The sequence below is a fragment of the Athene noctua genome, chromosome 25, assembly GCF_965140245.1.
Source record: "Athene noctua chromosome 25, bAthNoc1.hap1.1, whole genome shotgun sequence".
NCBI classification, from domain to species: Eukaryota; Metazoa; Chordata; class Aves; order Strigiformes; family Strigidae; genus Athene; species Athene noctua.
Genome location: NC_134061.1, coordinates 3,175,888 through 3,188,032, shown reverse-complemented (window position 1 = coordinate 3,188,032; position 12,145 = coordinate 3,175,888). Strand labels below are relative to the sequence as shown.

The following is a 12,145-nucleotide window of genomic DNA, read 5'->3' as shown; positions in this document are numbered from 1 at the left end:
CGGCGGGGGAACACCCCCCCCCCCCCCCCCCCCCCCGGCCTCCCACGGCGTCTGCCCGCCCGGGAACGCCGGGAATGCGCCGGCTCCCTGCCCGGTACCGGCTCCCGGGACATCCCCCCCCGGGCTGGGGTCTCGGGACGGCGGCACCCGACGGGGGGCCCCGGGGAGGGGGGGGGAGGCTGCACGGACAGACCCCCCCACCCTGAGGGGCTGAGGGGGGCGGGAGGTCAAACCAGGACCCCGAGAGCGGGAGCGGGGCCACGGGGGTCACGGTGACCCCGCGCCGGGGACAGCGGGGGGCTGTCGGGGTCCCCAACCCTGGCAAAGGTCACCGGGAGCCATCGCCCCGCTCCCACCCGTGCCAGGAAACGGGTGGGTGGGGGGGAAATGCCTCCCCCCGGGTAAGGGGGGGCTGCAGGATGTCCTGTGTCCCCCACCCCGATGTCCCCGCGTCCCGGCACAGCTCCTGCGCCGCAGAATGTCACTGGACAGAGTGACGGCACCGGGACAGTCCCAAGGGAACGCCGCCAGCAGCTGCCACACGGCTCTGGCACCAGGCCCTGTCCCGTGTCCCGTGTCCCCTGTCTGCATCCCCTGTCCCCTGTCCCTTGGCCCCCAGCCCCTGTCCCCCGTCCCCATCCCCTGTCCCCCATCCCTTGTCCCTTGACTCCCAACCCCAGCCCCTGTCCCTTGTCCTCCCATCCCTTGTCCCTTGTCCCCCAGCCCCTGTCCCCCATCCTCTGTCCCTTGTCCTCCCATCCCTTGTCCCTTGACTCCCAACCCCAGCCCCAGCCCCTGTCCCTTGTCCTCCCATCCCTTGTCCCTTGTCCCCCAGCCCCTGTCCCCCATCCTCTGTCCCTTGCCCCCATCCCCTGGTCCCCATCCCTTGTCCCTTGTCCCCCAGCCCCTGTCCCCCGTCCCCATCCCCTGGCCCCCATCACTTGTCCCTTGTCCCCCAGCCCCTGTCCCAAGGTCAAGTGTGAGCTTGCCCCGATCCTGGCCCAGAGCACCCCAAAACACCCGCCACCCCCCCGGGGCCAGGTGGCTTTTCTCTCTGGCAGGTGACACAGCCCTCGGCATGGGGACAAAGAGCCCCCGGCCAGGCCACACCCCCCCCACCCCACCCCCCCTTCGATCTTGGGGACATTTTGGGGTGCAGTGGGTCCATCCTCCTGCCCGCCAGAATGTCAAGTGGTTTAGGGGTTCACCCTGTGGCCTTGCTGCCACCCAGAAGGGTGCTAGAACCCTTGGGGGGGGGGGGAGCCCCCCAAGAAGGGGTTTTGCACCCAAAGGGGGGGTTTTGCACCCAAAGAGGGGTGTCAACACCCCAGGAACAGCATCTTGACACCCAAGGGGGAGGTATTTGCACCCAGAGTTGGTCTGATCCCCCAGGGAAGGACATGGCCTGCCGGGGGGGGTATTATCTCCCGAAGAGGGGGGGTGTTCGCACCCAAGGGGGGGGTATGAGCACCCACGGGGGGCTAGCACCCAAAGAGGGGGTGTCGTTACCCCAAAAAGCCACTAGATGGCACCGTCCGACAAAGGATGCCGGGGGGGGGGGGGGGGGGCGGGTGTGTGCAGTCGGCCGGGTGTCCGTGTTCCCCCCCCCGCAGCTGTGACAGGGTGAGGACACGAGGGGACTCCCGTGGGCACTGCCGGGCTGGGGGGGGGGGCGTTTCTAATGGGGGGGACCTCTTAGCCTTGTGGGGGGCACGGGGGGGGAACCCTTCAGCATTGTGGGGGGCACAGCAGGGGGAAACCCTTCTGCATTGTGGGGGGCACAGGGGATGGGGCGGGGGTGCTGGCTTGGCCCTGTGGTCAGCCCTGCCAGCCCCCCCCCCCCGATGCACCCCCCCACAGAGGCCCCCGGGTGCCCCAATACAGCGACTTCTGCCACCCCCACTGTCCCAGTTCACCCAACCTGGACCCCCCCAGCTCCCCCCCACTGCCCCCCCTCCATGAGCTCCCAGATTTGGGGCTTCACCAAGCACCAGCTTGGCCGAGAAGCCTCTGGCAGCCGGAGGCACCAGTGCCTCCCAGTCCCAAACTGGTTCAGGACTGCACAGACCTGCTCCCCATTTGCGCACCACTTCCCAGCCGTGCTCCCCGGCCTGCAGCTCTCCAACCGGCTTTTCCTGCTGGAAAAACCCTCTCCCAGGAGCAGCCAGCCCTGGTGACAGCCTGGCTGGAGGGACAGCCAGGCCGGGGACCTGCGGATGTCCCAGCGGCTCCTCCGGGACCTTGGGAAACCTCCCCCAGGGAGGCCCCACACAGCTCCGAGCAGGACAGCCGGCACGGCTGGGCTTGTCCCAGACATTTCTGTCCCCTCTGAATTAATTCCTCAAATCTCAAATTACATTTCCCATGCGGGGAGGCGAGCCTGTGGGCTTCTCACGCAGCTTCTGGGTCACGCGTCTGCCTCCTGCCTCAGCCCGGCTGCTTCCCTCTGGAACTCATCTGGAGTTCTAGCCGTCTATTTCTATTTCTATTTCTATTTCTATTTCTATTTCTATTTCTATTTCTATTTCTATTTCTATTTCTATTTCTATTTCTATTTCTATTTCTATTTCTATTATTTCTGTTATTTCTATATTTCTATTATTTCTTCCTATTCCTATTCCTATTCCTATTCCTATTCCTATTCCTGCTCCTGCTCCTGCTCCTACTCCTATTTCTATTCCTATTCCTATTCCTACTCCTACTCCAGCTCCTGCTCCTTCTCCTATTCCTTTTCCTATTCCTTTTTTTATTCTTATTCCTATTCCTACTCCTATTTCTATTCCTATTCCTACTCCTATTCCTATTCCTATTCCTATTCCTATTCCTATTCCTATTCCTATTCCTATTCCTATTCCTATTCCTATTCCTATTCCTACTCCTACTCCTATTCCATTCCAATCACATTTTCGATTTTTTTTGCCCCACCTTATTCCCGGCCCCGGCGGGTGTGGCAGGGCCGGGACTCGAACTCGCGACCCAGGAGCGGCGGCGCTCCCCGCTGCGGCCGTCAGGTGGCGCCATTGCACCGCGCGGAACTGCTGGGGGGGCCGGGAGGGTCAAACCCGGGAGGGGACACACACAGGGGGGGGGCAGGAGGGGAAAAGCCCCGACCAAGCTTAAGGATCCGCCCCCAGCCCCCTCCCAGTCCCCCCCCCCCTCCTCATGGGGGTGACACAGCAGCAGGGACCCCCCCACCAAAATAAAAGTCCCCCTTCCAAAGCCCCCGCGCCTAGTACTGGGTGGGGGGGTGGCTGGGGACAGTCCTGGGGGTGGCAGGGACTGCACTGGGGTCCCGGATTGGGCGACACTGCTGGGGGCTCTTAGGGCAGTGGGGGGGTCAGGGCCCTGAGTGGGGGTGGGAGAGGGGCACAGAGTCCTGGGGGGGGGGGGGGGTGTACCCAGAATCAGGGCTCGTCACCCCCCCGAGGTCCCCACGGGGCAGATGGCAAACTTTGGGGTACATGAGGGTCCCCCATGCCATGAGGCTGGAGGGGCTCTGCCTCGGGGATGGCATTGAACTGGGAGACACTGGTAGCTGCTGGGAGAAGGTGGGAGCTGGGAGGGGTGGGTGTGTGTGTGTGTAAAACGTACCCCCCCCTCATAGCCACCCAGCCCCAAGCCTGGCTCCATCCTACTCCCCAACCCCGACCCTTCCTCCCCCCTACTCACCCCCCCCTCCCCCTCCAAATCCCCCCTCAGCACCAAGAGTCCCTGAAGGGAAGGGGGGGCCAATCCCCTCGAAAAAAAACCCCAAACTCTCCTGACTCTCACGACGTCCCCAAAGGCCCTGCAACCATGTTCTACCCCCCCCCCCCACCCCCCCTCAACCCCTTGCTCCTGCAGACGGGAGCCTGCGATCTTTATTTATTCCTTCTCCCTCCTTCACCCACTCTTTGTTGTTTCTTGAGAGGGAAAGAAAAAAAAAAAAAAGAAAAAGAAAAAGAAAAAAAAAAAAAAAAGCGCACGCACACACACACACAGAGGAGGCAGGAGCCTATTTTGCCTCCCAGGCAATATTTCTGGAGCCAATCGGAATGCGCACCCACCCTGCCCTGCTCCCTAATTAAAGGCTTTAAGCAGGCGGCCGGGGCTGGAGGTTTGGGCACAGTCTCTTGGTTGCTCTTCGCAAGAGCCGGTTGTGGAGGAGCCGGCTCTGGGCACGTCAGGCCTGAGGCGCGCGGGCAGCCGGAGCCGCCAGGTTGGGGGGTCCCCGGCCAGGCGGGCAGCTCCCCCCCCCCTCCCCGCACCCAGTTCCAGCGATGAGCGGCTCTTTTGACAAGAAGCTCTCCAGCATCCTCACCGACCTCTCGGGCTCGCTGAGCTGCCATGCCGCCTCCAAGGACTCTCCCACCTTACCCGAGTCCTCCGTCACCGATCTGGGCTACTACACCAGCCAACACGACTACTACCCGGGCCAGTCCTACAGCCAGCCCGTGAGCCACTATCCCTACCACCAGTTCAACCTCAACGGCATCGGCGCTGCCGGCACCTACTCGCCCAAATCCGACTATTCCTACAGCCCTTCCTACCGCCAGTACAGCCACTTCAGGGACCAGCAGCTCCCAGCCCAAGAAGCAGGTAGGATGCTCGGGAGAGGGGGGCCGCAGCCATCCTGCTGGTCCCCTTGGCGTTGCAGCGGGAGCTCCACCACATCGCACCCCTCTAAGTGTCCCCAACTTGGGGACGGGGCAGCTGTGGGGCTGGGGAAGGGGGTGGTGTTGATGGGGGGTGGGTGTTGGGGCAGCGCTCAGCCCCCTCTGGCATCCCCCGTGCTGCTGGGGTGAGGAGGGGGACACACGCAGCGGGATGGAGCTGCACTGGATTCAGGGGACCCCCAGTGTGGGGGGGACAAGGCGGGATGACCCTGGGGAGCGAGGAGGGGTGGGTGTCTGCGCTGGGACCCCTCCGCCATCCTCGGCCTCACACCTCCGCTCTCTGCCCAGTGTCGGTGAAGGAGGAGCCGGAGCCGGAGGTGCGGATGGTCAACGGGAAACCCAAGAAGATCCGCAAGCCCCGCACCATCTACTCCAGTTACCAGCTGGCGGCTCTGCAACGCCGCTTCCAGAAAGCCCAGTACCTGGCACTGCCCGAACGGGCTGAACTGGCCGCCCAGTTGGGGCTCACCCAGACCCAGGTAAGGGCTGAGCCCCCCGTCACCCCCCGCCACCCCAATTCCCAGCCACGAGCAGGGGAGATCGGCAAGAGGGGAAGCTGGGGTTGCCCCCCTCCCCTTGCAAAACCCAAATCTGGGGGGAGGTTTGGGAGAGGGGGGAGTCTGTTCGGAGCTGGATGGTGACAGCCATGGGGCTGGGGGGCCCCGGCGGTGGATACTCTCCGTTTGCTCGCGGGCGCAGGGGTCCCTGCCGCCAGATTTCCCCGCACGGAGCAGATTTGCTTTGCCAAGGGAAAGGTGGAGAGGAGGGAAGGAGCAGAGAGAGGGACAGACCCAGCCATGCCCCCCGCACCCCAGGTTTCGGGGTTTAGCCCCTTCCCTCCAGAGCCAGCCCCGTCCCAGATCTCGTCCTGCCCAGGCACTCGGCAGGCTCTGAGGCCAAATCCTGCCCCAGAGCCTGGCAGGGTCCTGGGTCAGCAACTCACCCATCCTCCCGGGAATGCGGGACGCCAAATCCCAGGCAGGACGGGGTGCTGGGGACGGGGTGCTCAGGATGAGGCGCTGGGGACAGGGTGCTCAGGATGGGGCGCTGGGGACGGGGTGTTCAGAATGAGTCAGTGGGGACGGGGTGCTCAGGATGGGGCACTGGTGACAGGGTGCTCAGGATGGGGCGCTGGGGACGGGGTGCTCAGGATGAGGCGGTGGGGACGGGGTGCTCAGGACAGGGTGCTGGGGACGGGGCGCTCAGGACAGGGTGCTGGGGACGGGGTGCTCAGGATGGGGCTCTCAGGACACCCCATCCCGGCAGCAGGTCCTGGCTCTGAATCCAGCCGGATCGTGGGGTCCAGAGGGCCAGACCCTGCTCCCCTCAGTGGGATTTCTGGGGCTCCCCTTGGGTCCTCCCGGCGCTCCAGCTTAGTCCAGGCAGAGAGAAAGGATTTGGGGGCAGGACCTACAATCCCCCCCCAGGGACCCTGCGCTGGGGGTGGCACTTTAGACTGGGCTGGATGAGCCGGGATGGGCGCGGTGGGCTTCTCCCCACACAGCTCCCAGATTTGGGGCTAAACCTTTGCTTTTGGGCTTTGCCTGGCGTGGGGACGACTCGTCCCCGCCGATCTGTTGGCGTGAGGGCGAGGGGGTTGTCACCACTGTCACCGCAGCGCGCGACTCCCCCGCACCCCATCCTGTCCCCGGCGCCCTCCCTGCCTGCGGGCCGGCGCCGGCGCCCTTGTGCCGCCCTTGGCGAGGCGCTTCCCAGCGCCCGGCCTTCCTCCTCCTCCTCCTCCTCCTCCTCCTCCCTTGGGCGATGAAGCAATCGGGGACACTCGGCAAAGGGCTGACGGAGCGCGTCACCCGCTCCCAGAGGGACATCCTGTTTGGGTGACAACCACCGCCCCCCCCCACCCCCCCACCCCTTCCCCAGGGGCCAAGGGCGTCCAAGCGCCGACGCCTCACCCAGTGCCCGGGACGCTCCCGACGCCCAGCGCTGGGCGGGTGTCCCGTGATGCATGGCGTGACAGGCTTCCCACAACGCCCCGCGCGTCCCCACAGGGGCTCCCCGCCATGTGCCACCTCTCCGGGGTCCCCGCGACACCCATGGGGCGGCTGCCTTCCCACGGTGCATGGTGTGACACCCACATCCCAGGTGCCTTCCCGCAATGCACCGTGTCTGGGCTCCCTGTGACACCCATGTCCCTTGTCCCTTCCCATGTTGTTATCATGTGTCTGGGGTCTCTGTGACACCAGTGTCCCTTCCCGTGTTGCATCGTGTGTCTGGGCTCCCTGTGACACCAATGTCCCTTGTCCCTTCCCACAGTGTAACATGTGTCTGGGGTCTCTGTGACACCAATGTCCCTTGTCCCTTCCCACAGTGTAACATGTGTCTGGGGTCTCTGTGACACCCATGTCCCCTGTCCCTTCCCACATTGCATCGTGTGTCTGGTGTCTCTGTGACACCAATGCCCCTTCCCGAGTAGCATCATGTGCCTGGGGTCTCCATGACACCCATGTCCCTTGTCCCTTCCCGTGTTGCATCGTATGTCTGGGGTCTCTGTGACACCCATGTCCCTGTTGCATCCTGTGTCTGGGCTCCCCGTGACACCCATGTCCCTCCCCACATTGTACCGTCTGTGCGGGTGCCCTGTAGCACCCACCTCCCAGGTGCCTTCCCGGGGTCCCCACACCACCCCCATCCTGGGTCCCCTTCCCGCACTCCCCCGAGCTTCCCCGTTCAACCTGGGCAATTCGAAAGCGGATTTTCGGTGGCGAGGCGCTGACGGCTCTCCCTCCCTGCCAGGTGAAGATCTGGTTCCAGAACCGCCGCTCCAAGTTCAAGAAACTCTACAAGAACGGCGAGGTGCCGCTGGAGCACAGCCCCAACAACAGCGACTCCATGGCCTGCAACTCCCCCCCCTCCCCGGCCGTCTGGGACAGTAACTCGCACGGCAGCGCCACGGGCCGGACCCCGCTCCCGCAACCGCTTCCCTACAGCTCTTCTCCGGGCTTTTTGGAGGAGCACAACCCCTGGTATCACCCCCAGACCCTCAGCGGACCCCACGGACCCCACCAGCCTCCGCCGGCCACCACGATGCATCACACCTCCCCGGGGCCTCCCCCCAACACCGGCGCCGTCTACTAACAGCCCGGAGTGAGAAAAGGAACGAGAGACAGTGGCAGAACTCCTTTGCCTCCTTTTTTTTCCCCCTACTTTTTGTTTTTTCTTCTTTTTTTTTTTTTTTTAAAAAAAAAAAAAAGGACACCCATGTACACGCACCCCTAGATATACACTTATATATCCTATCCAGCTCATCTCAGGAACAAGAGGACTGCGAAGGGTTAAACTCGTTAGCTCCCAGCCCAGGGCAGGCGAGGAAAAGGTGGCGAATTCTTCTTATGCATTTTTTTTTCTTTTTCCATCACCCCCTAATAAAAATGACCTCCGAGGAGCCACATCCCACCGGGGGTCCCTCGCCGGAGCTTTGCTTCTTGGGGTCACCCCAATGAGCTGCCTTGGGGGAGGCTGCCCTACGCTCCGACCCACCCCCCCTGACCCCCCCCCAGGCATGAGTGGGCACCCAGGAGGGGCCTGAGGGGCACCCGGAGCACCCACACCCTGGTCGGGATGGAGCCTGCGGGGAGGAGGACGCGGCGTCGCGGCGTGTGGGTGCCCATCGCTGATGCCGAAGGAGCGACATCCAAAATCTGGCGACCAGGACCAGTTTGGGGGGGCCACGGACACCCCACGGGAGCAAACCAGGACCCCCAGCCCTGCTACTTCTGTGGCAGCTTCGTGGGAATCGCCCGGGACGATGCTCAGACAATAAGGTGGTTATTTAAAAATAAATAAAAAGTGTGGGGGGATAAAATATTTTAATATTTAAACAGTTCAGGAATGGATTAAGTTATTTTTTAAAGAGAAAAAATTGTGCTAATGTCCGTTTTCTAACAGTGCCTCCATCTGTGTCAGTTAAGCTAATGGCGAAGCAGAACGCCTATTTTTTAAATAAATCGACAACACATTTTAAAGAAAAAAAAAAAACAAACCTCTTTACTATTTTTTAAGAGAATGATGCTATTTTTTTAAAAGCAGAAAATGCAGTTTTAAGAAGTGTTCATATGTGTTGTACAGTCCCGAGGATCTTATTTATGTTGCCTTATATAAATAGGGGTGTATGGGGGAAAAAAGAGAGTGTACATAAGGTTCGTTTGTATAAAGTTGATCCAAACCAAACTGGTTTCGGTCTGGTGTTTTTTTTGTTCTTTTTTTTTTTTTTTTTTTTTTTTGAGGAAAGAAAGAAAACCCTGGTTGACAGGAGCCCCCCCTCTAAGGACAGGGGCTTCCTCCGAGCGTTCTTTGCTGCTTTCCTAGTGAACAAAAGCTGATCTATAAATGTTAATAAAAGTGCTTTGAATTTGAAGGCTACAAACACCATTTTTTGGGAGTTTTTTGGTGAGCAGGGAGGAGCTCAGGAGTTTTCTGGCTTGGGAAACGTGGAGATAAACCCTGCGTTCCTGGTTTTGGGGGGTGGTTGGGGACTGGGGATGGCACCGGGCGATGGGCACAGCCGCTGCCGGGTCACCCCGAGTCCCGCTTCACCCAGTCGGGAGGGAATTTGGGGGGAGGATTTTATTCCTGGTTTGCAGAGTCTTCCCCGAACCGCCAAGACCTGCCGCTTCCCTCCTGCTCCTCTTACTGGGACCAGTAGGCTCCTAGCATGCAAACTGGGAGGGTGGCTTGGCGGCCCGGTGTCCCTTTTGGGGACACCCCATGAGTGAGGGCTGGCAGGGGACGGGACCCCCACCAAGGCACCCACCGCACGGGACCGATGCTCCGGGGACGGGGACTTTCTCCATCGGCGTTACGAGGGCCGGGAGGGCACGAGTGACCCAAAGACCCCCCAAGATGTGGGGCCTCAGGATGGTGAAAGGGACCGTCCCCGGGGCTGTGCCACGCTGATCACCCTGCCCCCCCTGTCCCCGGTGTCCCCGACACCGTTTCATGTCTGGGAGCTCAGCGAAGGGTCGGGGGGGTGAAGCCCCATCACCCACCCCAGCGCTGTCCCCACCGAGCTGTTCTGGGGACAGGGGACTTTGTCCCCAGCATCACATCTCAGAGAGCCTTGGAAGGTCCCCCCCCAGCCCCCCGCACCCCTCCCTGGGGTGACTCCGGGGATGGTCCCTCTGCACTATCCCGGGACACCCCCAGCACCGTGGGGTGCCACACGCCGGGCACAGCCGGGACTTTCCATGTCCCCAGAAGTGTCCTCGCATCCCCCCTTCCCACACGAGGCCAACCTCACACCTTGCACCCGTGGGGGGGGTCCCCAAATCCCCTCACGGGCCGCACCCGCCGCCTCCCCATCCCCATCCCCATCCCGTGCCCCCGGCGTGCCAGCACCGGGCGCAGCCGGACCCCCCGGCATCCCCGGACGGCGCCTGCATGACCAGGCCGGTTGTAAAAAATTAAGGGGTGCTGCCAGCCCCCCGTCCCCCAGCGCTTGGGGTTGGGGTTGGAGGCTGCGTGCAAACCGCCCCGGAGCCGGCGGGCGGGCAGACACGCTGGAGACACGGGGGTTATTAGGGGGAGGCTGCCAGCGAGAGCGAGGAGGCGGCGGGTTGGGAGAGGAGGAAACCGAGCGGCGTTGCCTGGAGTGAGAAGCACGGCATGAGCTGGCCCTGGGTTTTTTTGGGTTTTTTTGTGTTTTTCTTTTCTTTTTTTTCTTTTTTAATTCAGGGCGGGAGGAGGGGAAAAAAAAAAAAAAAGAAAAAAAAAGAAGATTACATATCCGTGGATTATATAAACGCTGGGTGCATCGCTGCCCGTGGACAGGCACTAATCCTGCTCCCCTCCAGCACTGCCCCCCTGGCAGCCTGTGCTGCCCGTCCTGCCAGGGATGGGCACTGGGGGGGCTTTTGTGTTCATGTAGCCCCCCCCCCCCCCGCGTCCCTCCTGTCCCACTCCTCTGTCCCAGCCGCAGAGCACATCCCAGCGTGGGGCTGGGGGCTCCCGGGGGTGTCAGCACGCGCAGCCCGTGGGGTGCCAGGAGCCGGGGCTGGGGCAAGAGCCTCTGGCCCCTCTCGGCTGCCTCCCCCCCTGCTCCTCCTCGCTCAGCCCCATCTCCAACAGCCATGGGGTGTGGAGGTCACCACCAGCATCACCTGCAGCTCTTCCAGCCCAGAGGTGGCCAAGACCTCCCAGAGCTCCCCAAAAGGGGCTGTGGGACCCCAACATCCCTCCCCAAGGGTAAGCCCGCTCCTCCTGCCAGCAGCGGCGGCCCCAGTGTGCTCCCCAAAGCAGAACAGGGCCGAGATCCGGAGGCAGGACCCCCCCTCGGGGTGGGGACATCACCCCGTCACCCCACTCCTTCCAGCACCCCTCACCTCGCCCTGGCACAGGAATAAAATGACCATCCTTCATTATCCCAGTTATCCCAGTTACCCCTGGCACCGGGGATGGAGAGCAGCACTGGACAGTACCAGAATGGGGATGCTGGGGACACCCAGCCCCTTGGAGGGGATTTTACCCATGGCTACGGGCAGGATGAGGGCTCTCCAGCCCCCGTGGATCCAAGCTGTGTGGTAGCCGCACCCGGTGTCCCACCGGAGTCCCCACACGCCTCTGTCCCGCGCGCACAAGCCCCGGCGTGCCGCCCTCCCAGCGCGGCACACGTTTCCTGCCCCGTTGCGACACGCCGCTTCCAGCCGCTTGCATCACGCTGCTGCCAGCACAAAGAGCGGGGGCAGCCACCTGCCCACGGCCCGGCCTGGCAGCCACCACGTCTTCATCCCCTCCCCAACTCTTGGCCAACCCAGCACGCAGCAGCCGGAGCCAAGCAGCCACAGCACTGTCGCCAGCCGGGTCCTTGTCACCGCCGTCAGCTCTGGAAAATAGGACAGAAACGCTCCCGGGTGGCCTCGGGGACCTCTCAGCTCCATGCTCCATCCACGTCCCATCACCCGGCCTGGGCTGAGGACGGGAAGGGGACATAAAGTCCCCTCCCACTGCCCAAACCTGCCCTGGCAATTTGAAGGGGCTGGTTGGTTTTCCAGCCTGTGCAGGTGGAGGGAAAAGGGACCCGAACAAGCCCAGGGACGTCCCTGACCCCAGTGGGGTTTCTCCCGTCTGGTGGGTTAAACCTTACCAGACTGGGATGTCTGGGGGCTCTTGGCCTTTTCTGAGTGTCCCCAACTGCGGATGCTTTTGGCCAGTGGAGAAGAGCCAAGACCAGCTTCAGCGAGGCTGTGCTGGCCACGCCGCCCCTCTCCTGGGGCGCAGAGGAAAGCGGGGTCACCGTCTGGTTTGACTGTGGAGCAAAAGGCAGAACAGCCCCCAAACTCCCACCTCAGGGCACAGGACCCCCTCCCTGTCCCCATCCCCATCTCCCAGGAGCATCCCGAGCAGGAGCCAAGTGCAGGCGGGCGGCAGCAGGGGCTGGGAAATGGGTTGGTGCCGGAATTTCGCTGCACCCAAGGGTGCCCGAACTGGGATCTGCTCCCACGCGTCAGGGCAGGAGGGGTCTGGGTGCAGGGGGG

The 12,145-nt window shown here is 62.6% G+C and overlaps 1 protein-coding gene across 1 annotated transcript; it reads left to right on the top strand.

The window, feature by feature from the left end:
• Window positions 1-4,156: 4,156 nt before the first annotated feature.
• On the top strand, window positions 4,157-7,767 carry DLX3 (distal-less homeobox 3). The gene is made up of 3 exons (XM_074926907.1): window positions 4,157-4,578; window positions 4,944-5,134; window positions 7,410-7,767. The coding sequence occupies exons 1-3, from the start codon at window positions 4,260-4,262 to the stop codon at window positions 7,749-7,751; spliced, it is 852 nt and encodes a 283-aa protein (XP_074783008.1). The 5' UTR covers window positions 4,157-4,259; the 3' UTR covers window positions 7,752-7,767.
• Window positions 7,768-12,145: the final 4,378 nt, after the last annotated feature.